The sequence below is a fragment of the Amphiura filiformis genome, chromosome 19 (assembly GCF_039555335.1).
Source record: "Amphiura filiformis chromosome 19, Afil_fr2py, whole genome shotgun sequence".
Lineage (NCBI taxonomy): Eukaryota > Metazoa > Echinodermata > Ophiuroidea > Amphilepidida > Amphiuridae > Amphiura > Amphiura filiformis.
The window spans coordinates 31,551,693-31,577,780 of record NC_092646.1 but is presented as its reverse complement, the minus strand read 5'-3'; the positions used below and the strand labels follow the sequence as shown (position 1 = coordinate 31,577,780).

Here is a 26,088-nt window from a genome sequence, read left to right as displayed (position 1 = left end):
TCAAGTCTGCTTTGAACAAAGTGTCAAACAACATCTGGCCAGCAACTCTCTCAGCCAAGAGATGTCTGATTTCACTTTGTAGGCCTTTTGTTCTCTCATCTTTTCTTGGGACCCCATCAGAAATAAGCTTTACTTTTCTACGGGCTTAATGGGTTATCCCGGCTTGTTATTATTTCGTCTGTGTGTCCTGATGATCTTAAATGGCTTTGTGGCCGATTTAATTCAGCTTTAATTAATTTGTCACATTGATGTGTTTTGTAATGATTTTTCTTTTTCTATAATTTGTTTTTGTATTCTAATGATCTTGCCAAATAAATAACAAACAAACATGTTATTTTGTTTGGCTTAATATTCCTGATGATAGAAATGTTTGTGATGATAGAAAAACACAGCATTCAAAGAAAATATTCAGGTTTTAGTGGAGTAAACATATCGTTCCTTTCAATGTATAACCACATTGTTGTAGCAGGATGATGTCCTAAAATATCAAACTTTCGATCAGTGGTGTAGCGTGAGTCATCCTATAGGGGGGCACCGATCATGATGGGGGGCACCGGGCCTGATTGGAAGGGCATAAGTCATTTCTCAGCAATTTTCCTATCAGATTTTCTAAATTTTCAAATCGATTGGGGGGGAGGGGTAGGGTGCTCAGATTACACATATGTGACACGATCTGGTCCATGGGGGCCAAAGGAGGCATTTTTGAAAATTGAATTACTGTAATTATTACATCATACATACGATAGGCTATCATTTACTGAAAACACCAAATGTCTAGCATACTTGGTTCTAAAGTTTTTTGATGTCTATTTTCTTATGTATTTTATTGTTTGTTACTCCATATTTTTACCTTTATCTCAGTTTCAAATTGGCTGCCTTTGGCCCCCAGCTTGTACCACTTTATTTTCCTGTGATCTTCTTTGTTTATACAGATTTCTCAGGAGGGATGCCTTTGTTTGCCACTGTTGATAAAAAAACACATACACTCCTATATACTTACAGGGGTCAGCTTGGGTGGAAGGTCCTGGAATACCTTGCTGTATTTGCAGCTCCTGTTCTGGGTCAGCTTGAGTGGAAGGTCCTGGAATACCTTGCTGTATTTGCAGCTCCTGTTCTGGGTCAGCTTGAGTGGAAGACCCTGCAATACCTTGCTGTATTTGCAGCTCCTGTTCTGGGTCAGCTTGAGTGGAAGACCCTGCAATACCTTGCTGTATTTGCAGCTCCTGTTCTGGGTCAGCTTGAGTGGAAGACCCTGCAATACCTTGCTGTATTTGCAGCTCCTGTTCTCTGAGCTGCTTTTCTTGCAATGCTAACTGCTGACGCAATTTCTCCTAAGAAATCAATTTGGGACACAAAATATATATTATAGAATAAAACTAGTACCTTTCGTCAAATAAATGCCCCGGGGGCGTTACATTTTCCCAAAGGGGGCGTTTATTCAAGGTCAATTTTAAAACGATAATTCCCGTTAAAATTATTAGTTAAACTTAAAACTCACGCTAAAATGACGAACTATGAACTAGAAACACTGACTTGTGGTTCATTTCCGGGTTTCCAATCCAGATTTTCACCAATTATTGACGCTATTATCGACCATGTGGACAACTTGGTAAGCTTACTACACAAGATAGCATGGAAATATCGGCATTTTTGAAACATCTTGGCGACTATTTGACGAAATACGGTATGTATTAATTTGCAAATCCCACTCAGTGCCACAAGTAGAGCCCAGATCACAAATGTCACATGCTTTTGCGTTCTCTATTTTGGGTGTTGTGCCATGTTAGTTTATTATGTTGGACAAAATAAAATTAGATCCACAAACAACTACACCAAATGACCCCTACAATCAAGGAAATTAATGTTGGCACACTCTGGCATACTAAATGTAAATCCAAATCGCCTCTCCCCCAGTTCTAAAGCACTTTTCCCATTCGGCTCTCCAGTCTCCCCAACATTGGTTGAGGGGGAATGGGGGAGAGAAGGGAAAAGGGGAAGGTTTGAACTTCTCATCAAACTCTCAGAGCGCCAAAAAAAATCTTTACACTTGAAAAAATAATCACAATTTCAAAACTGAGCCAATCCAGGATTTTTTTTATCAAAAAAAAAGATAAAAGGGATATGGACCCAGAGGTTGATTAAATGTAAGCCCAGAATACATTGCAGCCACTGACAGCATGTTTGAAAAACACATGGTTATTTTCAGAAAACATCATGCTGGGCTCCTGCTGTGCATGGTCAAGGTTGTTATACAACAAGATAAGCTATGTGTCTGCATGCATGCATGTGCAAGAAAACTTGGCTGGTTCCACCTTCTTTTCCCAAGCATATAAAATGTCTATCATTGTTTTAAATACACACGACTTTTTAACTTTCTTGGTAGCAATGTATCAACAAACATTACCCGTACCCAATTATCAATTCAAAACATAAAAGTCGCAATGAATATTCCATCAAAACTACTGGTTCTTATTTTGCACATAAATTTGAATGTGAAATGGTGTTGAAATGGCTCCTTTATCACATTGCACCTAATATCATACTGCATGCTGGGATTACATTGAATCAACCTCTGATATGGACCTACCATTTCTTTGGCTTGTTTAGCCTGTTGCTCTTGTGTTGCTACCTGCTGCTCCACCACAACAAGCTGAACTTTTTCTTGCTGGAGACGTTTTTTCTCCTCATTTATTTTGGCCCTCTATAACACAAAACAAGTGACGGTGAGAAGGTGGGTACTTTTAAGGATACAAGCAGGATTGTTTTGGCGGAAATTCGAAAACTTTATATTCACTTTTAAAGTAACAAAAACAAGTAAATGAAAGTTTACATTTTTGGAAAAGAAAAGATGAAAGGAAAGGAACTGATTCATGATGGGCCGGAAATTTTGGGTGGAAAATCATGTTTTTGGACCTTTTTCAAAAATGGGTAATTATGTCCAAATTTCGAAGATAAAATGGAATTTCTTTCACTTTCCATTCCATAAATGTACACTCTCATATGTTTGTTTTTGTTAATTTAAAAGATATAGTTGATAAATTTCAAAAATTTCCAGCCAAACACGATCCTGTGTGCATCCTTAAGCATTTTTACTCCCCATTTCATTTTCATTTAAGGGGTACTACACCCCTCGATAAATTTGTGTCTATTTTTGCATTTTTCTCAAAAACTAATAACACGATGGTAACAAAAGTTACGTATATTTTTGGGGCAAGGAATCCAATTACTACACTGGAATTTCAGGGACCCAAGACAAGCGGTTCGTTATTTATGATAAAAAATAAGGTACCGCTAGGATGTACCTCATTTCCTAGCATATCGTCGGGTGCATCACATACTGGTCTATCTTGAATTTTTGACTTTTTTGAGAAAATTGGTATATAGTTCTTTTTTACGGAGCTCTTCAAATACAACAAATTACAGACCTCAATTTTTCCTAGATAATTAGTTATAAAATGTTGAATTTAAACTATCTATGATTTTTTCAAAATACGTATTTTCACATACTGATCTATCTCGAAAAAAAATCGCATTTCTAGAAATTAGCAATTGAAAATCTTCAGTATTAAGTTTACCTTTCTATAATTTAATTAGACTACGGATTTTCATGAATGTGGTTTTAAATTAAAGCATAGACTCAGCAGATTTATTTAAGTGGACTCTTTAATTATATTTACGTATGTAATATTGCTTAAAACTACACTTAAGTTGTAGTTCTGTATGTGAAATCGTTAATTTCCCAATATCGTATTGAAAGTGCATTACATACTGGTCTATCTCGAGATAGGACAGTATGTGATGCATCTAAAGTCACATCATTGTTCGCGAAATCGAGATAGCCCCCAAGATAGACCAGTATGAAACGAATTTTAAATACGATATCGGGAAATTAACTATTTCACATACAGAACTACAACTTTAGTGTAGTTTTAAGCAATATTGCATACATAAATATAATTCAAAATTCCACTCAAATAAATTTGTTAAGTATATGCTTTAATTTAAAACCACTTTCATTAAAATCCATAGTCTAATTAAATTATAGAAAGGTTAACTTAATACGAAGATTTTCAATTGCGATTTTCTCGAAATGCGTGTTTTTCGAGATAGACCAGTATGTGATGCGTCCGACGATATATACTGAACCGTTTGCCTCGAGTCACTGAAATTTCAATGTAGTAATCGGATTCCTTGCCCCAATAATATACATAACTTTTGTTACCAGGGTGTAATTATTTTTTGAGAAAAATGCAAAAATAGTCACAAATTGACCACAGGGGTGTAGTACCCCCTTAACTAATTGGTATAAATATTGTTGCAGATCTGTCGTCTGCATCACAAAAATAAAATGCTGCCTTGTTGGACTTTCTTCAGGGCTTTTTAAAGACTTTTTTATCATCTAATTGTGATGAAATACACTGTAAAATTATTTTTACATAATTCATTTTGAGTTATTATCACAATATTACAATCTCATGTCCATTTATAAAGGAAAGATGCATGCTGAATTTTTCACTGATTTAAATTTTATATATAAGAAAAATAATAATCAAGCACTAATATGTTTTTTAAAAAACAAGCTCATATCGACCGTAAAAACACCTGTTTGCCAACATATGATATTCAAATTTCCCGGGAGCCGAAATTGTCTATGACATCATGCAATGACGTCCCAGTAAACAATGAAGGCTGGTGACAATTGAGCACAAATAACCATGACATTATTGCACCAGACAGTCGCGCTCGGGAACTTTGAATATACAGCGTGTTGAGAAATGGCTGTTTTTATTTGTTTTGTTATGGTCAATGTTTTTCTAACATATAAGCAGGGCTGTCAACTCTCACGCATTGGCCGTGAGTCTCACGCATTGGGTCACTTTCTCACGCCAAGGTAGTAAATCTCACGCAAAAAGCTGGGAAATGAGTAAAATCTCACGCATCGTCATGAATAATTTGTTGCTCCTACCTCCCCCCTCCCCCCGCTTTACACATTCTCGAGCGCCGTGGCTCAAATAATCATGGTACAAAATGAACGCCTCTGTCTCACGCCAAGCAATTCCAAAAAGTTGACAGCCCTGTATAAGGCATAATGTTGTTATTGCTGGAGACTTCCTTTAAAGAGAAACCTTCATAGTAATGCACTCATCTATATAGTACTTTCATGAATAAACCACTTTACAGCTCTGAGTACCTCTTGTCTTTTGCGGGCATCTTCATCTTTTTTGCGTAGGTAATCAGCCACTTGAGCCGCTTGCCTGGGGAGAAAAAAATGTAAAATTTGAAATTCATTTTACACACAGAGTTATACAAGCTGTATCAAAATGATTGATACCTTTAGGCTTTAGTGCATACATCAGTTTTTATTGATAATGGATGAGTCTGACACATCCAAATTCAACATGAGATCCAAATAATTTGTAGATAAATTGCCATAAAAAGTCAAAAACTAAACATTCTGGACAAACAACTCAATTTTAAAAATGCCCCCTTTGGCCCCCATGAAACAGATCGAGTCACATATATAAGATGGAAATGGCATGGGATGACAAAGGACATCATCCTGCTTTATCTAAACTGACTTACTGTCTTTTCTTGAACGTCTTTTTGTATGAAGATCTTGCATCATCTACGTCTTCTGGTTCTTCTGCTATGTCACAACGGCTGAAAGTTTATACAAGTTATTTTCATGTCAATAGGCAATTCAATTTTCACGATAAGTCATTATGTGAATCGGCAAGATATGGCACTTTGACAAACATGTGCTTTTAGCACAAACACCGTTATGTATGTGAAACAAACAGAGGAAGAGGCTTACGCATCATACACTGGAACATGGAAACATGGAAACATTACAACTAGCGCACAAGATCACATTAATGATGCTTAATCGGCGGGTGAGCGGGTAAGCATCATTAATTGATCTCGTACACTGGTGTGTAATGTGTTGTTTGTACTGTTCACCCTTGACTGCTCATATCCATAAGTACCAGACTTGAGTCCTGTTTATCAGGGACAGTCTGTGTAGCTCAGTGGTTAGAGCGCTCGCCCGACAAGCGAGAGGTCTGGGGTTCAAGTCCCGCTTTGAGCAGGTATGTCCGGAGTTTTTTCTCTGGTATATCTGCCTATGCATGTTATGTTTCCATTTGTAAATTCATGTTTAAATGTGCTAGTGTGCGATGCGTAATTCTTCTTTCCCCTGTATGTGAAACAGTCAATTTGAAATGTAATTTGAATGCTAATTATCTCACTAACCCTAACAGTCATAGATACCACAAAATATGAAGATGAAAACCACTGCCCATGCGTGAATCCCAGGGTATGCGATGACGCAATCACCCTAAGTGTTATATGCTCACGGAATCGCTGACCGGGTAGTGTAACCCGTGTAGCTACCATGCTGTGATCGTGTGCTTGGCATGCGGGGGAGCTAAGGTTTGAATGATGTGGGTGCTAAGTGACTTCTTTCTTTTTCATTTCTTCTTTAACTTCTGATAGCAAAAAGCAGGAATGGGTGTTAGAGCTAATGAACCAATATCCACAGCCAGGATTTAAGTTTGAAGAACGTTGTCTACCTTCATACTCTGCTGTTTATGTGAAATGGACAATGACACACACTCATGGAGGGAAATTGATAGCAACTTTTAATTTGAATGCTGAAGTCGGATTCTGGTAGTGCATCACATTCATTTCATTCTGGGTTCATCTCACAGAACCACCCAACATCCTCAGGTTCTGGTTATAATGTCTATCACATTCATGGCAGAGAATTGCACAATTCAAATTCCATCACTCGTTTACCTTGTAGAACTGAGCGGTTCAGAAAGAGTCTAATTCCACACTTCATCAACTTACTTAATGCTTAAAAATTGATGTTTTGTTTTACCCAATGATGCAGTTTAACAATTTGATGCAATTTAATTTAGTTATTTTGATGTGAAATTTTTATGGTATGTGTATGAGTGTGAATATGAGTGTATTGAGTGATTTAGTGTGTATGCGTATTATTTAGGGGGGGTGTGTTTGGAAGTAAGAGGTGTGCTCAAGAGGGGGTGAGGGGATGTGTGTATGTGAGGATAAGTGTGGAGATAAGATTAGTTAAGGGGTTTGCTTTCATAATTATGTGCAATCTAATATTTGTGTTTCTCTTATGCTTATTTGATGCTTATTATAATTTGGTGTGTCACGCATATTATTTGGGGTCACTGTGTTTGGGAGTAAGAGGTGTGCTTAGGAGTTGAGTGGGTGTGTGAGAGTGTGGTGTGATGGGGTGAGTGTGGAGATAAGCTTTTATAATTATGTGCAATATATTATATGTTTTTCTTATGCTTATTTCTTGTAATATGTATTTTAATAACTTTTATGTGTAATAATAGTAAATAATTTTTTGATGTTTTAATATTGTAAAAAGTAACGCAATTTGGCTATTTGCCACAATGTTATTTTGAATAAATATGAAATGAAATGAAATGAAATTCGTTTCATCTACTTACCTATGGTGTGAATCTGGGTTCATCTCACAGAACCACTCTACATCCTCTTGTTCTGGTTCAGGTTCTGGTTATTATATCTATCACATTCATTTCATCTACTTACCTATGGTGTGAATCTGGGTTCATCTCACAGAACCACTCTACATCCTCTTGTTCTGGTTCAGGTTCTGGTTATTATATCTATCACATTCATTTAATCTACTTACCTATGGTGTGAATCTGGGTTCATCTCACAGAACCACTCTACATCCTCTTGTTCTGGTTCAGGTTCTGGTTATTATATCTATCACATTCATTTCATCTACTTACCTATGGTGTGAATCTGGGTTCATCTCACAGAACCACTCTACATCCTCCTGTTCTGGTTCAGGTTCTGGTTATTATGTCTATCACATTCATTTCATCTACTTACCTATGGTGTGAATCTGGGTTCATCTCACAGAACCACTCTACATCCTCCTGTTCTGGTTCAGGTTCTGGTTATAATGTCTATCACATTCATTTCATCTACTTACCTATGGTGTGAATCTGGGTTCATCTCACAGAACCACTCTACATCCTCCTGTTCCACGACTTCTAAGTTTGCGTTTGGTGGCAGCTTACGCCATTTGTCGCAACGATCACATTGTACCCAATTATCGTCTGGATGACTGTTTGACAGATACATAATTAAAAAGAAAGAAATTGAAGTAAAAACTTATATATATATCCTAAATACGGTATACCCCCATGTTCAGAACTTTTTCAAAAGCATTCACATGGGAATGTGTATACCGTTTAAGGGCTATGTACATCAATTATCTTTCTATATTTGCTAAAAAACTAAGCATCTAGCTGAGTGATGCCCCTTGCACATATGCATTAAAATTAGCCAGTGTATATGGCGTGACCACAGATTTAAGGTTTTACTACAATGAAAAGTTAAGGTAAATTGACACTGTTCTCATGAACACCAAGCATTTTATACACCTGCGCTGACACCCATCACTTAAAACCCGATCAGAGGCAGCCCACTCCCAACTAAGATTCCCATCACCCCACAGAAAGGTATAAATTTTTTGTTTTATTTTGGATGTACAATATATCTTAACATGATATTACAGTTGATCTGTTTTAATGCTTCAACATAAAAATAATGGTATCTCTCATGTTCTACAAGGCGAGTGATAGACACACAGCTGTCTCAAAACAATGTTTATTCTCACGTAACTCAAGAATCCTTATTATAAGATTACTTACATGTCCTCTTCTGGGTTTGGATTAACCAAATCCACTATTTCGCCTTCTGGATTGCCCATTTTCTCATTCCAATAATCATTCAATTTTTCACCCAATGCCTTTATTAAACAACTGCAACAACATTAAAGAAAATAGAGACAAAAGGTGTTTTAACACTTAAAATAGTTAATAATAGTTAAAACTATTTAATGCAAGGAGGAGATGCAAACAGTAAGACCTGGTACCTCAGATTTTTCAGAAAGTAGAAATTTGACATGCAATTATCTTATAGCTGCAGAATGACTCACCTATAAACTTTGGAACTCAGGAAATCTTGTTTATTGTGTGTTGGCTCTATAAAGTTACACTCCACTACACCAAGGACCCCAACACCACGCTGATCAGGCTGGAAAGAAGAAAAGATGAAGCAGGGATCAGAATTACTGCATGTACTAAAACCATCATAGACTGTGAGAGCTGATAATAGCGGTGCAAGTCGTGTTCTGTGCACGAATCATTTTTTACAGACCATTTTATTTAGGTATTAAAGTCATTAATACAATGATCTTACTTAACACACATGTATTTAGGTATGAAAACCTAGATGGTTAAACATGCGCTAGGGCTCACCCTTAAAATTGTATCAACTTGCCCTGGCCATATTACCTGGAAAAGGACTGCACTATCACCAGGGTCAAACTATCACTGTCCCTTGTTTTAACCTGCCAGCCCTACCCCTGATAATGCAACTTGAATGTGTGCACCGCCACCGCATCCCACAAATTATGTGACTACCATGCGTAATCACATTATTTGGTGTATCCTTCATGTAAGAGAATACCAAACAAATCCCAACTCTAATCCTAACCCTAACCCTACCTTAACCCTAACCCTTACCCTAACCCTAATCCTATTAGTATTTTGTGCTCTCTTACACTAAGGATAACCCGGGGGATAACCCCATTATTTCGCATTTTAGGATTAAAACTGAAATGTTTATAGGTTTAAACATTGTTCTGTGGAAGCTTGGTTCAAAGAGACAAAACTGAGGTAAAAATATAGCTGAGTGCACCCTGGAAAAACATGTGTTCTTTATATTATTCTGGACCCCAAGTTCATTGATTAAGTGAAGTCACAGACAAAATGTCTATAAGACAGCTATTACAGATAGGGCCTTTTTGCACTTAACCCCACAATTCTGTTCACTAACCTTCAACTGGTATCCAACTTTTTCGTACGGCTTGATGAGCCTGTTTTTATAATACATCAACATGCCATACTGGTTCTTTTTGGGATTGAAACCAAATGTTATCTTGATTGGTTTGTCTGGAACAAGCTATAAACACAAAATGAAATCATCCCGAGGAAATCATCAGTGTTACAAAGAGAAATATTCTTAATGAATCTCAACCGATGCCACTGAAAGCTTTTATTTATCTTACAGGTCTTTTACGTCATTAAGGTTAGCAACTATCTTAAACTGTTACGATTTGGTAGTTCACAGTATCTTGCAAATGGTAGTGAGCATTGGCAAAAATTGCATTAATCATTTCAAAGCGAGTGTACAGAAGAATTCAACACAGATATACTTTTGTAGGTCCTAGCTGTGGCGCTTGAGTTATGTTGCAAAGAGGGCTGAAACAACAACACTTTTGTAAAACGTACATAACTCAAAAGCCCCCCCAAAATACGTGCATGTAATTGCACCCAATTTTCATGCATAATGCATACATCCCAGGGCTTCTCAGTAGAGAAGGGCTGCTTTTTCAAAATTGTTTTAACAAATCTGTAACTAGAATCATAATTGTTAATAATAGTTGCAATTGGCTTTGAACCATTTATGAGACCAATTTTCAACCAAAAGTTTTACATAATGATATTTTTGCAAGTTGACTCCAAATGACCATTCTGGTAAGTTCTGGTAATTTTCACATACGAAATCTGTGGCGTATTCGCCGTTTCATATCACAGGAAGCTTGTCACAATGCTGTCAGAGGGTTGGTACTGTCTCGTCTAGATTACGCCAATTCGCTTTTACTAGGTGCACGTGCCAAAGATCTTATGCGTTTGCAGCGCCTCCAAAATAAAGCTGCGCGCCTGGTTTTTAGTTGTGGACGGGACCAGCCCTCTGCCAGCTTACTTGACGAGCTTCACTGGCTTCCAGTTAAACAAAGGGTTCATTTCAAATTACTTCTGTACATTTTCAAATGCATTAATGCTCAAGCTCCAGGTTACCTGATTGATCTAATTCATCTCTTGAATAGTAGTGTTGCGCTTGGTCTCAGATCTCGGCTTCGTTCCTCATCTGATCTCACCTGCCTTTGGGTTCCTCGCTCTTTTAGAAAAGCTGGGGATACTTCATTTGCCATAGGTGCTCCCAAAATATGGAATGAGCTCCCTACTGAGATCAGAGAGGTGGAGTCGGTGTCTGGGTTCAAGCGCATGCTCAAAACCCATCTTTATCCAGATTAGTTTTGCTGCTTGTTTTTGTATGTTATTGCTTCAATTGTTGGAATTGCTTTGTATAATTATTTGCTTGAATTGATTTTGTATATGTTTTTTTTGTAAGGCGCTCTGTGCTTTGTGGAGCGCCATATAAATGTTTTACAATAATAATAATAATAATAATAATAATAATACTAATGTGACCATCACTTTATAACCAATTTAGATCTTTTTTCATTAAATTTGGTATATTTCTGTATGGGTTGCTTTCAGAATTCCAATCCTTCCCCAAATGTTACCAAAATGAAGGTTTAACACCCACCCCCAACCACCACCCCTGGGGGCTTGCATACCTGGACATTCTTTGGTGTGTATGTATCTGTCTCTGTCCGGCTAAGACTCTTCTCAACAAACAAGGTCTGGACCTATTCATACCCTCCCCACCCCTGGGGGCTTGCATACCTGGACATTCTTTGGTTTGTATGTATCTCTCTCTGTGCGGCTAAGACTCCTCTCAACAAACAAGGTCTGGACCTATTCATACCCTCCCCACTCCTGGGGGCTTGCATACCTGGACATTCTTTGGTTTGTATGTATCTCTCTCTGTCCGGCTAAGACTCTTCTCAACAAACAAGGTCTGGACCTATTCATACCCTCCCCACTCCTGGGGGCTTGCATACCTGGACATTCTTTGGTTTGTATATCTCTCTCTGTGCGGCTAAGACTCCTCTCAACAAACAAGGTCTGGACCTATTCATACCCTCCCCACCCCTGGGGGCTTGCATACCTGGACATTCTTTGGTTTGTATGTATCTCTCTCCGTCCGGCTAAGACTCTTCTCAACAAACAAGGTCTGGACCTTTTCAGACCCTCCCCACCCCTGGGGGCTTGCATACCTGGACATTCTTTGGTTTGTATGTATCTCTCTCCATCCGGCTAAGACTCTTCTCAACAAACAAGGTCTGGACCTATTCATACCCTCCCCACCCCTGGGGGCTTGCATACCTGGACATTCTTTGGTTTGTATGTATCTCTTTCTGTCCGGCTAAGACTCTTCTCAACAAACAAGGTCTGGACCTTTTCAGACCCTCCCCACCCCTGGGGGCTTGCATACCTGGACATTCTTTGGTTTGTATATCTCTCTCTGTGCGGCTAAGACTCTTCTCAACAAACAAGGTCTGGACATATTCATACCCTCCCCACCCCTGGGGGCTTGCATACCTGGACATTCTTTGGTTTGTATGTATCTCTCTCAGTTTTACTAAGACTCTTCTCAACAAACAAGGTCTGGACCTTTTTCCCCCGAAGGTAGATATGAAGCTTCGGTTTCATATATAAAATGGAGCAGTAAGCCTGGGAAGAGTAATAAAAATAGTGTACACTATTAATAAAGAAATTAATGAAATATTACACAAGGAATTTTATTTATTCAATCTAATTATTTCCGATCTACATCCATATTAGAGAGTATAATGCAAAGTCTCAAATATCATGCAGCAATGTGTGCTGATTTGATCACAAGGACATCCTCAATTTTGTTTAATTTCTACATTTTTCTGTGCTTGTAATACCCTACGGTGTATACCCTGTGAAAAACTAAGCCAGAAGTGCTTTAATTAGGCCAAAAAAAATTGGTTGTATTGCCCTCAACCGTCCGACCCTAAATCCTGAAAAATCAGGGTCGCAATTTTTTTTTTGAATGATGATTTTTACAGATTTTTTCAAAAATCAATGTTTTTTACTTAAAATTAATATTTTATTGAAAGACTAGTCTTTAATTGATGTCTAACAGGTATCCAGAAGTCAAAATTGACAAATGTCCCTAATTGAAGAAGCATTATTTAATATTTGAGGGATTTTTAAAAACTGAAGGTTTAAAAAAAGAAAAGAAATCCGACCGTCCGACCCAACTCACCCATTTTCCCACTTGAGGGCAACACAACAATATATTTTTTTGGCCTTACAGTCGTGTTTAATGAGTTCCCAGTTTTATCTACCAATTTCTCCAGAGCTCCACTGTTAAGCGGCTAAGTGATTTTCTTTCATTTTACCTCATCATTGGCTTAAAATGATCAGATCAGAAAACCTCCTTAACAGTCGGTGGCTTGTCCAGGGGAGCGGCTTTGAGGGCTGAAGCCCCACACACTTTGTTAAAAATCATGTAAAATCAGCCGTTTTTGGGCGATTTTAGCCATTAAACCTCCCGCATAACTCTAAAAGCCCCTCTGAGCCCCCTCCGCAGGAACAGATCCTGGACACGCCGGTGACAGTTGTTACTAATATTACGTAATAATTTTTGGCAAAGAATAAAAGTAAAATTTGACTGAAATCATACATTATGTCTTTAACAGATGGACTACAACTTACCCTCAATGAATATGTGTGCTTTGGTATGTCACTCTCATCATCTGGTTCATCCATATTGACCGCTGGGTGCGTCAAGTCATACTCCTCGGCAATGATGATATCATTCACTTCCTTCATGAAGTCAAATTCTAGACGGTTGCTTGCATCCCTGACATAAAATACAAGAAAATAACTTACTTAAATTTGTCACACATCATTCAACACTTATAGTCAATTGTAACGAAATGTACCAAATGGCTTCCATTGGGGATTTAATATTGAAACAATTTCCAACTTCTCAAGGAGGTAGAAGTTAGTTGGGAAGCCTGGATGATCTTACCCCCGGATCTTACCGAACAAGTTCTGCAGAAGCTCCGGAATAAGCACGTACTAACGGTCACCCTACATCCACATATGCCATGGAACTTGGATGCTCTTCAAAAGGCAAAACGAGATGTGAGAAGAGAATGGCTAAAATCTGGACTTGAAATTGAACACCAAATCTCTGACCTGTGATGTTACCGACAGACCCAGTATTTCCGGTGAGTTGTTTTGCATACGCATACTGTGCGCCAGGCATAAACCTACGATGCTCGACCAGCATGTTCCACGACGGCGTGACCGCACCTGGAACCAACCCCTGCAGCCCCTGCGCTCCATGGGTAGGCATACTTGTCAAAACATTCACAATAAAGTGGGTAAGCCTAACTTTGAGCTACTGTTCGCATTTCAACAACATGAGGGTATTGTCGAAGAGCAAAAAAAATTCATGAAATTGCTAAAAAAAAAAGTGTATTTTTTGCCTGAAAAATTCATGAAATGAGATGCAAAGGGGGTATTTTCAAAGTTTGCCAGCGAACCACAGCTACATGGAGTGCAGGGCTGGGAAACAACACCAACAAAGAATTGCCAGTCGATCACTGCCCCGCAAGACTCAACAGAGCTGCAAGCATAGGGTATCAGATAGGACCCTGTGCTCATCATTGGGCAAGCGGTTTATGTCACATGTTCACATATTTATTTATTTATTTATTTATTCTTTCTTTAGGCAGGGTAGCCCCTTCAATGCTAAAACACTGATTTCCAAGGAGGCCCTGCATCAAAAAGTACAACATTCTTAAGTTAAAACAAATTTAAAATTACATATAAATACTGTACATACAATGTAAATAATATAAATTATTTTACGATACAACTTAAAAATTACATATGAGCACACAAATAGATTATGATGCAGATGGAATAAACAAAATTATGAAGAATGAATCCTATGCTTAAATTGAGAGAGGCTCATGGATTCATAATTGCATTTAATATCAGCAGAAAGACTGTTCCAAATTTTAGCAGCACATGAATTAAAAGTCCTTTCCCTGCATTAATATTCCATGACACTTCGTGGAGATTAAAGTTGGTTTGACTCCTTGTGCCTTTAGAATGCATGCTATACATGAAATTAAATTGAGATGATATGTAACTTGGAGCCATACCTTTAAGGCATTTGAATATTAGAACCAACATTTGGTTAGTCCATCTATCATTTAGTTTGTTCCATTGTAAGATACTCATCATATCATTAACAGGTGTTCTAATATCAGCAGATAGGATAATGCGAGCTAATCTATGTACAAAAACCTATAATCCTGTCTAAATGTATTACACTTCACAGCAGTTGAAAACCGTATCCCATCATGCTTAGCAGTACCATAACTACAATATGACTGCCTATGCCATAGAAAGTACCGTAACCACCCGGGTATAAGCCCACCTTCGGCTATAAGCCCACCCCCTATTTTTCAAAACATTCTGGAAACAAGGGTGCACTCGGCTGTAAGCCCAGTACTAAATTTTGGTCAAGTTCTTTAATCAAATAAATGCTTTTCTCTCACATGTAAGAACAAATATAAAAAAACATCAGTTGATGATTAACATTCCACACTTAGAATTTTTAAGAAATTGACGTAGATGATAGAAATTACTGGTACATTGGGCATATCCAAATGGGGATTCATTCATTCATTCATTCATATTTATTTGGCAAAAAGCGACATAAAATTGTACAATGAAACATACAAAAAAATTAACACACTGAAAAGCTGCACACCAAAAAGACACCAAAATGTCGAATTGCCAGGATGACCCATAAAGTCTAGCTTCCTGTGTAGACTTAATTCCAATGGGGTCCCACAAAAAGAACAAAAAGATGCCTGGGAGCGTGCGAAACATAAGATAAAACAAAGGCGGGGACCTAAAGGAGTAAGCTACACAAATTCAGCAGACTCATGGGTCATACCAACTCTAGCCAGGTATTTTTTCATAGCATGTTTATAAGTACATTTGTCCAGAATGGATTTGATATGCGAAGGTAGGTTATTCCAATCAAGAGTTGCATGGTAGAAAAAAGATTTTTTGGTATTTGAACCAACTCTTGGGTCATGGAAATTCCAAGAGCTTGACCTATTGGCATGAGAATGAATATCAGAAATTTTGGTAAAAAACTGGGTAAGATAAGAAGGGCCCTGTGAATGGAAAATATTGTACATGTGGTTGAGTCTCAGCTGCCTAGCCCTGTTTTGGATATCTAGAAGTTTAACTAAGTCAAATTCAACCTGACCAACATGATCTCTGGGAGCTAGGTTCAAAATAAAACGATGACTTTCTAAATGCAGGTACTAGCCCCTCCCCGGTTATAAGCCCACCCCTATTTTTGAAGTGAAATCTGCCATCTAGGGGGTGGGCTTATACCCGAGTGGTTACGGTACATGCAAAATCTTTCACTTCAACTTTCAATTACTTACTTAAATCACTTCTAAAAAAAAAAAAAAAAAGCAAGTATATTGTGAAACTATCCATAGCTCTCACTATTAAAAGGGCATTTCGTGATTCACAGCCTCATCCCCCCCCCCACTTTTCTATAAAAAAATTGAGATTTTTATATCACTGGAAACCTCAGGCTACATAATGTTTATGTGCAAAAAATGTCTTGCAGATTAATTCGTTTAGCAAAGATATCATGAAATTTGAATTTCGTTCCGTGCACCAGAACGAAATTACAACACATTGTCTATGGAGCAGTGTAATACACATAATCATGCATAACTTGCAAGCGCAAAATCAGAATCAACTGAAATTTTGGGAATAAGCTTTTTTCATGGATATCTGCCTACTGAAGAATGACATAAAAAGAGGATGCTAGGATCACGAAATACCCCTTTAAAGCAGCTCTTACTTGTTTTTACATTTGCTATAGAGTACGTAGATACACTGCAATGCATGATGGGATACTTCGTCGGCAGAGTGCAACACTATCGTAAGTGCAGTAGAATGCAATAGCTGCCATTTGTAACATTTCAATAAATGTACTTACTTTTAAACAAATAACACTAGAAAACACCCAACTGCATGTGAAGGTGATATCTTGGGGTTAGCTTAGTGGCCTATCAGGAAAGTATACAGAACATCAACATTTTACAATGAGCATAGGGGATTGTGCTGCAAACAATAGGTGTTTTACAAAAGGCAGCTATTACATTCTATAGCACTTTAATATGATAGTGTTGCACTTTGCCCGACGACTTGATTCAGCAGCTGTGACTACACTTGGAATTCTCACTTCTTCAGATTATAGATGATTATCCTTGTACCTTTGACCCTTTCACTGTTCATCCTTGTTCTCTTGTGCAGGGTCATCTGTTCACTAATCTTTTCAAACTGTTCAAACAGTTCTTTGGTGGTTGTAAAGATAGAATGTTCTAAGATGGCACGCAAACTAGGTTCTGCATCCGCACTGGGAATTATCTGATGTGAGAAACTCACATTAAGGGCAAATAACTTAGAAACTTATATGTGACATGATCAAGGAAGGGAATGAGTTGCATGTCAAAAATGAGTTTTACATATGATTCTAAAGAGGACATTTAGAGCTTTCAGAAACTGAAAACCCCACTTTTCTTTACCAAGTTATGTCAATTTATCAATCACTGAAAACAATATAAAACAAAAGCATTTTAACACTTTCTTTGCCAATATCTGTAAATTAATATTAGCGACATCCGACTCATTTTCCTTGATCTTGTCACATATTTACAGGGTGAGTCAAAAAGTGGAATAAGACATAGAAGCCAAATTTATTTCAAAACCGACTTGAATTTTTCAGTTGTTAAAACTTTCTATAAATGCTATGCCCAATAGTCACCTTGTGTGAAAAAGGAAGTGAATCAGCTCATAGTCACAACATTATGCCTTATATGTTAGAATAATTATCAAGCAAGAGTAACTCCAACTCTAACTGTAACTCTAAATCAAACTCTAAAATGTATAACTCTAACTCCAACTCTAACTCTAACTCATAAAATGCATTTACTCATCAAGCAGCTCTCAACACACGATATTTAATATTCCCACATTGAAATTGTCTAAGTGCAATGACATAATGGTTATTTGTGCTCAATTGTTGCCAGCCTTCACTGTATTACTTGGACGTCATTGCACTCGACAATTTCTGTGCCTGGGAATTTTGAATATCACGTGTTGAGAGATGCATTTTTTATTCATTTTTATGGTCACTATGAGTTTGTTTGAAATAAAACCATGTGATTCGTGCTTGATAATTATTTTTCTAACATATATGGCATAATGTTGTGATTGCCGTTGACTCCCTTTAAGGCTATATTGATCAACATAGATGAAACATAGCCCAAGTGCCGGGGGCACTCAACTTGAATTTTGGTAGGGGAACTGAGAACTGATTTTCGGGCAAAATAGGGGCTTGAAGAACTGAAATTTGGGCCAAATTATAGGCTGTTGAGCTAAAAATTTCCAAATTTTTTCCAAATTTGAGCTTAAAGAGCTACAATTGTCAGAGTTTGAGGCTCAAAGAACTGGATTAGATTCAAATGTGGGGCTTAAAGGCATATATTGGAATGTCATCTTTCCCTGGGTAAGATCTGACACCAGGCCAGCCCATGGCCAGAGGGTAACATGAGTAGGTTTGTTTCACCTTGAAGGCAAGGATAGTCTTGCTAATATGGGCTAACTTTCCCCTAGGCCATCCAATATGCCATGAATTAGTAGGACTGCAACTGGTATCTACTGGTCACTTTATACTCCTATTTCCACATCTGTTAATTTTATATGGGCCTTTAAGGAATTGCCGGAGAGCCTGAAAAAGGGACCCTTGACCGCCGCACATACCCGTACCACCTTAACATGTGAGTGCCCCCCCCCCCGGCCAAGTGCATTGTATCGAAAAACAAAAAAGGATATTAGCCAGATTCCATGATACTATAGGAACCACTACAGTGGCAGCTTCTGTGTTTTCCAGGAATGTCTGTGACATGAACCCAATGGTCTTTGTATTGTTCTTGATACTGAAGACAATAGCATCCCTGCCTAGTCTCATGGAGCCAGACTTGAAGCCGTTGCCGTACTGGCCCACGGCAAGATGTTTGGGCACATCAATGTCCTTCTTGTGGCTATAACCAAGACTGTGAAAAAGAGTTAAGTACAGAAATCAATATTTGACATAATTATATTGGACAAAATTTTAAATAAAATGTGCTGTAATGTCTGCTTTCATAAAAAATATCAATAACCAGGATTTTGAAGTTATAAGGTTGGTCTGAACCCTGGAATTATGAAAACTTTAGGGCCTCATTTTCCTGCTAAATTATTAGTCTAAAGAATATAAAAGTATACATTTTTAGAATGGAAATGACTTGATGAATTCATCTGTGAGGTCCAATTTGGGCCAAAATGCTCATTTTGGAGAAAGTCCAAAAAAAGCGGGTTTTTGGCCCAAATTTTTCGATACTAACGTAACAAAAAAATGCAAAATTTTCAAAAAAATCATAAAAAGCCTGATTTTAGCCCAAATTTCAAATATTTTTGGTGAAGTTGGTCAAAATTTAGACTAATAATTTAGCAGTTATGAAGCCGAAAGTTTCCATAATTCCAGGGTTAAGACCACCCTTAATGGCTTCTTAAAAGGGCATTTTGTGATCCACAGCCTCATCCCCCATTTTTGGCTATCGAACTTTACCTACTTCTAATGCCTACATTTGCTATTTTGTTCCCCCTCCCCGTCAGGGTCTTAGCTATCCACCCGTCTGGCCGTCATTTTAGACGGCCAGTTTGCTCCTGGGACGGGCAAAATTAATGCCTTTGACAGATGCTATATTATAAATTGTATGTTTTGAGAAGCTAATTGCCCTTTTCAGTAGACCCAATTTGTAGGACAAGGCCATATCAGTACATATTTGAACTCTTTGAACCCCCAATGGGCTATAGATGTCTAGTCTGGTAAATGTTTTAAAGGTCAAATTAGGACAGGCAATTTTATTCAAATGACGGGCAACCCTCAATTTCTAGAGTAGCTAAGACCCCCCCCCGTACCATCTAGTCTGTATTTTACTTATTTTCCCACGTCAAGTTGCAGTTGGTGTACCTTGCTCTTTTTCATTCCAGTTGTTCATATTCAAGGTATCCTCTTATATCATTTATTGCTTGATGTGTTTTGTGTCCTCATCCCATTACCAGCTTTTTTTTAAATAGTTTATTGCACATCCCAGGCCCCTTGCAAAAAAATACAAAAGGTCCAAAAAGAACTACGCACTGGTAACAAAAGTTAAAGCCTTAATGTACGATTTTTTTAATTTTTAGATTTTTCTTTTTTCCTTCTAAAATGATAATATACAATCATTATGAAAGTTCCCAATACATTTGGACGCTGAAAAACATTGGGAATTTGCAAAGAAACAACATCATAAACTTCACCTCTATCACTCGTAACATCTCGCACTATTTGGATTAGGACAGCGAGTGCGACCTCAGAGTTAGTCTCCCACAGCGGCCAGTTTGGTTATACGCTCCCTCCACATGTGGAGGGAGCGTAACCAAGCTAGTTTTGTAGGAGACTACGGTTTGCGATCGTGGCCAGAAAATCGTCCCGTTTTACTACAAATAGGACGAATTTGACAGTTTGCTCATAGATTTAAGTTAGAACATGTGTAAGTATTACGAATATGCCAAAAAATCGGTTTTGAAAAAATAAAGGTAAATTCTGAAAAAGATCGTACATTATGACTTTAAGTATATTATAGGGCAAGAAATCCAATTACTTCACTGAAATTTCAGTGATTTAAGACAAGTGGTTCATTATAAATGTTAAGAAATGAGGTACATCCTAGCGGTATCTCTTTTCTTATCATAAATAACGTACTGCTTGTCTTGTAAGGTAAAGGTAAAGGTAAAGGAGGCGATCCTGTATAAACAGTGATCGGAGTGCCCATCTCTCTTTCATTGGCGATTGGGCCAGACTCCTCCATGTAATGTTGCTATAGGGGATCGCTACACCTCCTCTACAGCGAGTCTGTTACCTTCCCAGCATTTAAGAATGCGGTACCCATTTAAACACCTGGGTGGAGAGGAGTAATCGAGATAAAGTGCCTTACTCAAGGGCACAACACGATGGCGTCGCCGGGGCTCGAACCCGCAACCTTCCGATTATGAGTCAGTGCCCGTTCGGCTAGGCCACCGTGCTCACTTAACACTGAAATTCCAGTGTAGTAACTGGATTCCTTGCCCCTATAATACATAACTTTTGTTACCAGTGTGTTATTATTTTTGAGAAAAATGCAAAAATAGTCACAAATTTATCAAGGGGAGTAGTACCACCTTAATCTACTTAATTACCAAAACATTTTATGCATTCCTTCTGCATCCAGTCCATTGCCGTCATCAGTAAATGTCAGACACGGACCACTACAAAACGATTCGTAATTAATATCCAGGTTTGAGGCACGTGCATCTGGATCATAAGCATTATCTGGAAAAAAAGAGGACATTTTTAATTACAATTTAACAGCGAGGCGAGTGGTGCTCAAGCAGCGTTTGTAATAAGCACAGTGGTTAAAAGTTGTTAAAGAGGAAGTCCCGTCAGAGCAGTTCTTCTGGGGTGAACTAAACCAGCCTGGTTATCAAATTAATCAGTGGTAAGATATAATTTCCTAATTTGACAAACCTGTGCTAAGTGATGTTTTAATGTTATTGCATCAATTAGCACCTGCCAAATTCAGAGATAACCTTGTAATTGATTAATTTGATAACCAGGCAGGTTTGGTTCACCCCAGAACAACTGCTTTGGTGGGCTTCCTCTTTAAAACATCTGTCAAAGTTGATCTTGATCTTAATAGTATAATTTTCAAATGTTTGTATGATATCAATGTACTACAAAGGCTTTGTCAACACACTCCCTCATTTCAAATATTTAGTTTTGGTTTCTCTTTTGTTCAGAAACCAAAAATCAAGGGATTAAAAAAGTAGAGCTGATCTGTTCTGCAATCATAACACTATTATGCTGGGAGGACACAGTATAGGGTATATAACCAGAAGTATACAATAGCCTATTGTGCTAACATAATTATTATCATGATTGATATCGAAATCTATCCCATGGACGACAGTTGATGCTCTCTGTCGAAGGTAGGTGGCATATTACACTCCACGAGTTCTAGGCCTAGAAATCATATACATGTAGCGTATATTGAAGGATGGGGGCGGGGTGGGGATTTGTTTGTTTGTATGAAACATAAGCGATGTAAGATGATGGAGATGAATTGATTATGAATTAGTGTGTGGCGCGCGGGAAGCACAACCCATACCTCTTTAAGAGGGGCTCCCTCCACCACCTCTTCCTAAATTACCCCTTTCCCCTCCTCCTCCCCTACATTCGATATCTTCATCTCGAGCTCTCCTCCCCTTCTCTTTCACTTCCAATGCTCTCTCTCATCTGTTTCTCTCTCTCCCGGCCCATATCCCCCTTGCCCTCCAACCACCCCACCACCACACACACACACACACACACAACCTACACAATCCATTTTCCCCTCTATCTTCTACTTTTTGCAGTAAAAATTGCTTCAGTAAAATTCATTAGGTTATTAGAGGTCATATAATGGCCTTCCATCGATTCTGCTACATGGGATTAAGGACATGAATCGATTTTGTTTATAGCACGTATACAATTACAATAGTGGCCCCTTTTGTAAGGTCGAATGCAAATATTTAGAGGGTCTATGTTTTTTCACAGGTGAATTAGCCTAGACTTATTCGGTTTTGTAAACCACGTCTTTCAATGTAGATTACCATGCTCGATTTCTCTCCTCGTGAATATTGCACTGCGAAATTTAAACATTTCTTTTGTATACTTAGAGTAGGTAACTTCAAATCAAATAATTTTACGATTCACACCACTTAAAAGAAACTGAAACCAAAACCGAAACTGACTGACACAAATGTTCGGTTTTAAACAATAAGTGGAAACAATGAGTTCGATATCTTATGATTCAAGTGGTTAGGCAGGACAATAGGAAACCACGTGACCAAAACCAAAACCAAAACTAAAACTAAATATTTGAAATGAGGCATTGATCATAAAAATGGGGAGGCCCCTCTTGATAGTAATAATATGCACGAATGGAAATACCCATCCGATCGTCTACCCAGGGTAAGGTTACCCAGGGTAACCTTACCCTGGGTAGACAATGTGATAGGGACTTTGATATAGAGTTACCATGTATGTACACCCTAAAGCTGTTCTTATACATTTAATTCCCGTTAAATAAGGACATTTGTACAGTGTGCGAGGTCTATATACATCTTCATTCAAGTTTGCACATTAATAAATAACGAACATATCAACTAGAACATCAATTGTCCTCCAAGTAATACCGGTAACCGTATGCGGCACTAATGTGCTACAACAGAGTGATGGGACTGGGGTCTGAGTAGTAAAAGAACATACAATATCATCATTGATGCATGCAGCGTGACACGCCCGTTGGTTGCAAAGCCGCACCGGGGTCAAATCATTAATGTTTGGTGGTGTTTGTGTGGGAAACCCCCGAACAGCATGACCAGTTCATGAATGACATCATGCAGCGTTCCCAGTGTTTACACAGCACGGGCGTCCGTGGCGTGGCCATGGCCGTGGTACATATGTACCCGGTAGTCAAGTTGGTATTTACAATTTAATATGTACAGTTTTATTTATCCATAACCATGATAACATGTGTAAGTGCAGAATGAAGAGTGAGAAGAGACGGGTTTGGCGGTGTTTGGAATGTTATAAAGATAAAGAAACTAAAAAGATAAAGGAAGAATAAAGTAAATATATACCAGTACCGGGTAATAGAAAGTTGAGTAATATACCTGTACAGTAACACTTTTGACAATATATATATTGAGCGCCTAAATTACACATATCGAAATTTCCCAACATGTAGCATTTCAACTATATATGTTCATCTTTCAAGTTCACATAAATATATGTGTATTAAAGTGTACATCGTGAGTACCCCAGGTTGACCAGCACACTAAACTAACTACCTGAAGTTGACAATATGTCTTCAACGGCCACCCTGGGTTGACACTGCAAAAGATGTATAATGTTCATAGGCGTATAACTTTCATAGACATTACGCGTTGGCAAGAAGTCATACGTCATATACCCTGTCTGTGTTAGTAACAGCACACGGATATATATCCAGATTTTTACAATGTAATATAGAGTCTACCCAGGGTAAGGTTACCCTGGGTAACCTTACCCTGGGTAGACGATCGGATGGGTATTTCCATTCGTGCGTAATAATATTTGTTGTTATTTCCCCAAAACCCTACTCCTAGCTTGAAGAAAGTGTTCGCAATGTGTTTATAAATGATAATGATAACCACAAACTTATTTACATGTTTTTTCATTATAACAATTTTAGAAACAAAGTAAGGGCACAAGCAAATAAGAAAAACAACAAAAATATCTGAAAATCTCCAAAATCGGTGAGGATGGGGAAGATGTACATGTTATTTATTTTACTTGGCCTAATACTCAGAATTTCACCCCCCGCATTGTAAAATGAGTCACATCTGCTCACCACCAGTCTTTTACCACAAAAATGCAATACTTTTTCACTTCAACTTGCTGCTATTTTCAAACACCAAGTCCATCCGGTTGTTAGATCCATGGTTAGATTGCATTTTTGAAATCTCATTTCGTGCTGATTATTTTGTTTTGTGATTATTTTCAATTTTCTGGCGAATTTTATTTTAAAAGTGGTGACATCATGTTCTCGTACACACTAACACACAAGCACAAATTTACTCAATTTTTCAGCCAAAAATGGCTCAATTAAACCACGTATTACTGCCAATGTTATAGATTGTTATTTTATTGTGTTTTGACTATGAGCTCATAAAAGAACTGTGTGGCTTGCTGGTATAGTTTTCTCGCAAATACCCAAATTCAAAAAATAAATCCCTTCAAAAGTTCGGTGACTTCATCCAATGGATTGTTTACTAGTGGATTTCATCATGAAAACTCCTTCTAAATTCATCTATTGATGCAAAAGCGTTTGATCATTCTAGTGATAATCAGGTTATATTAGGGCTGTTTAGAATACACAATTTAATTAGCCAAAAAAGCACCCTGATTTTCCAAAAAGCATAAAAATCAAAGACCCCAAATATTATTATTTTTTGCGATCTAAAAGTATTGGTTTTGTACACATTCTATAGGCCTATCTTTTAGATTTTGAAGTGACATCTTCACAAGTTACAAATCTGCCCCATTTAAAAATAAAAAGCCCCCTCTTCCTCCTTTTTTTTAATTCCGGACATGAAACATGTTTTTTATTTTACTTGGCCTAACCAGGATATATTTTTGGGGGGGGCTGATTTTGAAAAAGTGGACTTTTTTTTCAAAATTTTGACCTTTATCATTTATGGACTGGGGGGCAGATTAGCAATGAAATTAGCATTAATTTTTATGCATCAGCCCCCCCCCCCCCACCCCTAACAAGTGTTTGTGAACGGTCCCTTACAGTAGAACTATAGGAACCAGCTGAGGATCCTTGAAATTTTAACTGGTTTCAAGTTCTGTTTTATAACCGGGTAGGCAGTACAGAACCAGAAGGCAATGCTCATCGATTTATTGATGCACTTGTATAGGACAATCAGCTCTTTTTTCACCATTCGCCTTAGCTTAGAATTTATTGACCAAATACAATAATAAGGCCCACCATATGGCATCACAGATTAAAGCTTACCTATCAACTCTGCCACCGCACTGAACGGCCATTTATGACTGGTACTATTCGATTGCAGGTAATTCGGATGTGTCTGAAAATGAATAGTACAATAACAATGTGAACCAATCATTCAATGTGACAAAACATGGACAAAATGATCATGTCATAGTGGTGTAGCTATCGAAATTACCTGAATCTGCCGAATGCCCTTTAGTTGGCCCTCCATTTCGTTTCCTATTCTCTCGTTTTTCTGCACCCGCAATTCATGAATTCTCAAAAATGTCAGATTCTATTATAACCGGTCACTGATTCTGTTGGTAGCTGTTGCCTAGTACAAGGAACTTATACGATGTCCTCATTCACAAACTGATCATACTATCTGTCCATCTGTTAATGGCGAGCGGTCCGAATTTTGAGCCATACAAGTTTTACGTGGTGAACCAGCTGTTGCCCGAGCTGTTGATGCATGAAGTCACTTTATTATTGTTTACACAGTTACCAGTATACCAGTA

The 26,088-nt window shown here is 37.9% G+C and overlaps 2 protein-coding genes across 2 annotated transcripts in view; one reads left to right on the top strand and one right to left on the bottom strand.

Moving 5' to 3' along the window:
- LOC140141182 (uncharacterized) overlaps nucleotides 1–26,088 on the top strand; it is a 574,562-nt gene that overhangs the window by 234,619 nt on the left and 313,855 nt on the right. The window lies entirely within an intron of this gene.
- LOC140140497 (MORC family CW-type zinc finger protein 3-like) lies at nucleotides 864–26,032 on the bottom strand. The gene is made up of 15 exons (XM_072162255.1): nucleotides 25,767–26,032; nucleotides 25,595–25,667; nucleotides 21,189–21,321; nucleotides 18,762–18,982; nucleotides 17,110–17,299; nucleotides 13,521–13,668; nucleotides 12,375–12,506; nucleotides 9,919–10,044; nucleotides 9,017–9,114; nucleotides 8,730–8,840; nucleotides 8,006–8,140; nucleotides 5,584–5,661; nucleotides 5,192–5,255; nucleotides 2,588–2,701; nucleotides 864–1,331 (listed from the first exon to the last, which is right to left on the bottom strand). The coding sequence occupies exons 1-15, from the start codon at nucleotides 25,800–25,802 to the stop codon at nucleotides 864–866; spliced, it is 2,127 nt and encodes a 708-aa protein (XP_072018356.1). The 5' UTR covers nucleotides 25,803–26,032.

Excerpts from the sequence above, each read along its gene's own strand:
- LOC140140497 (XM_072162255.1), bottom strand. The coding sequence starts at position 25,802 with ATGGAGGGCCAACTAAAGGGCATTCGGCAGATTCAG. Across the intron at positions 18,983-21,188 it reads GGAATGCATAAAATGTTTTG|TCTTGGTTATAGCCACAAGA; the intron begins GTAATTAAGTAG and ends TCTTTTTCACAG. Across the intron at positions 2,702-5,191 it reads ATGCCCGCAAAAGACAAGAG|AGGGCCAAAATAAATGAGGA; the intron begins GTACTCAGAGCT and ends TTTGTGTTATAG.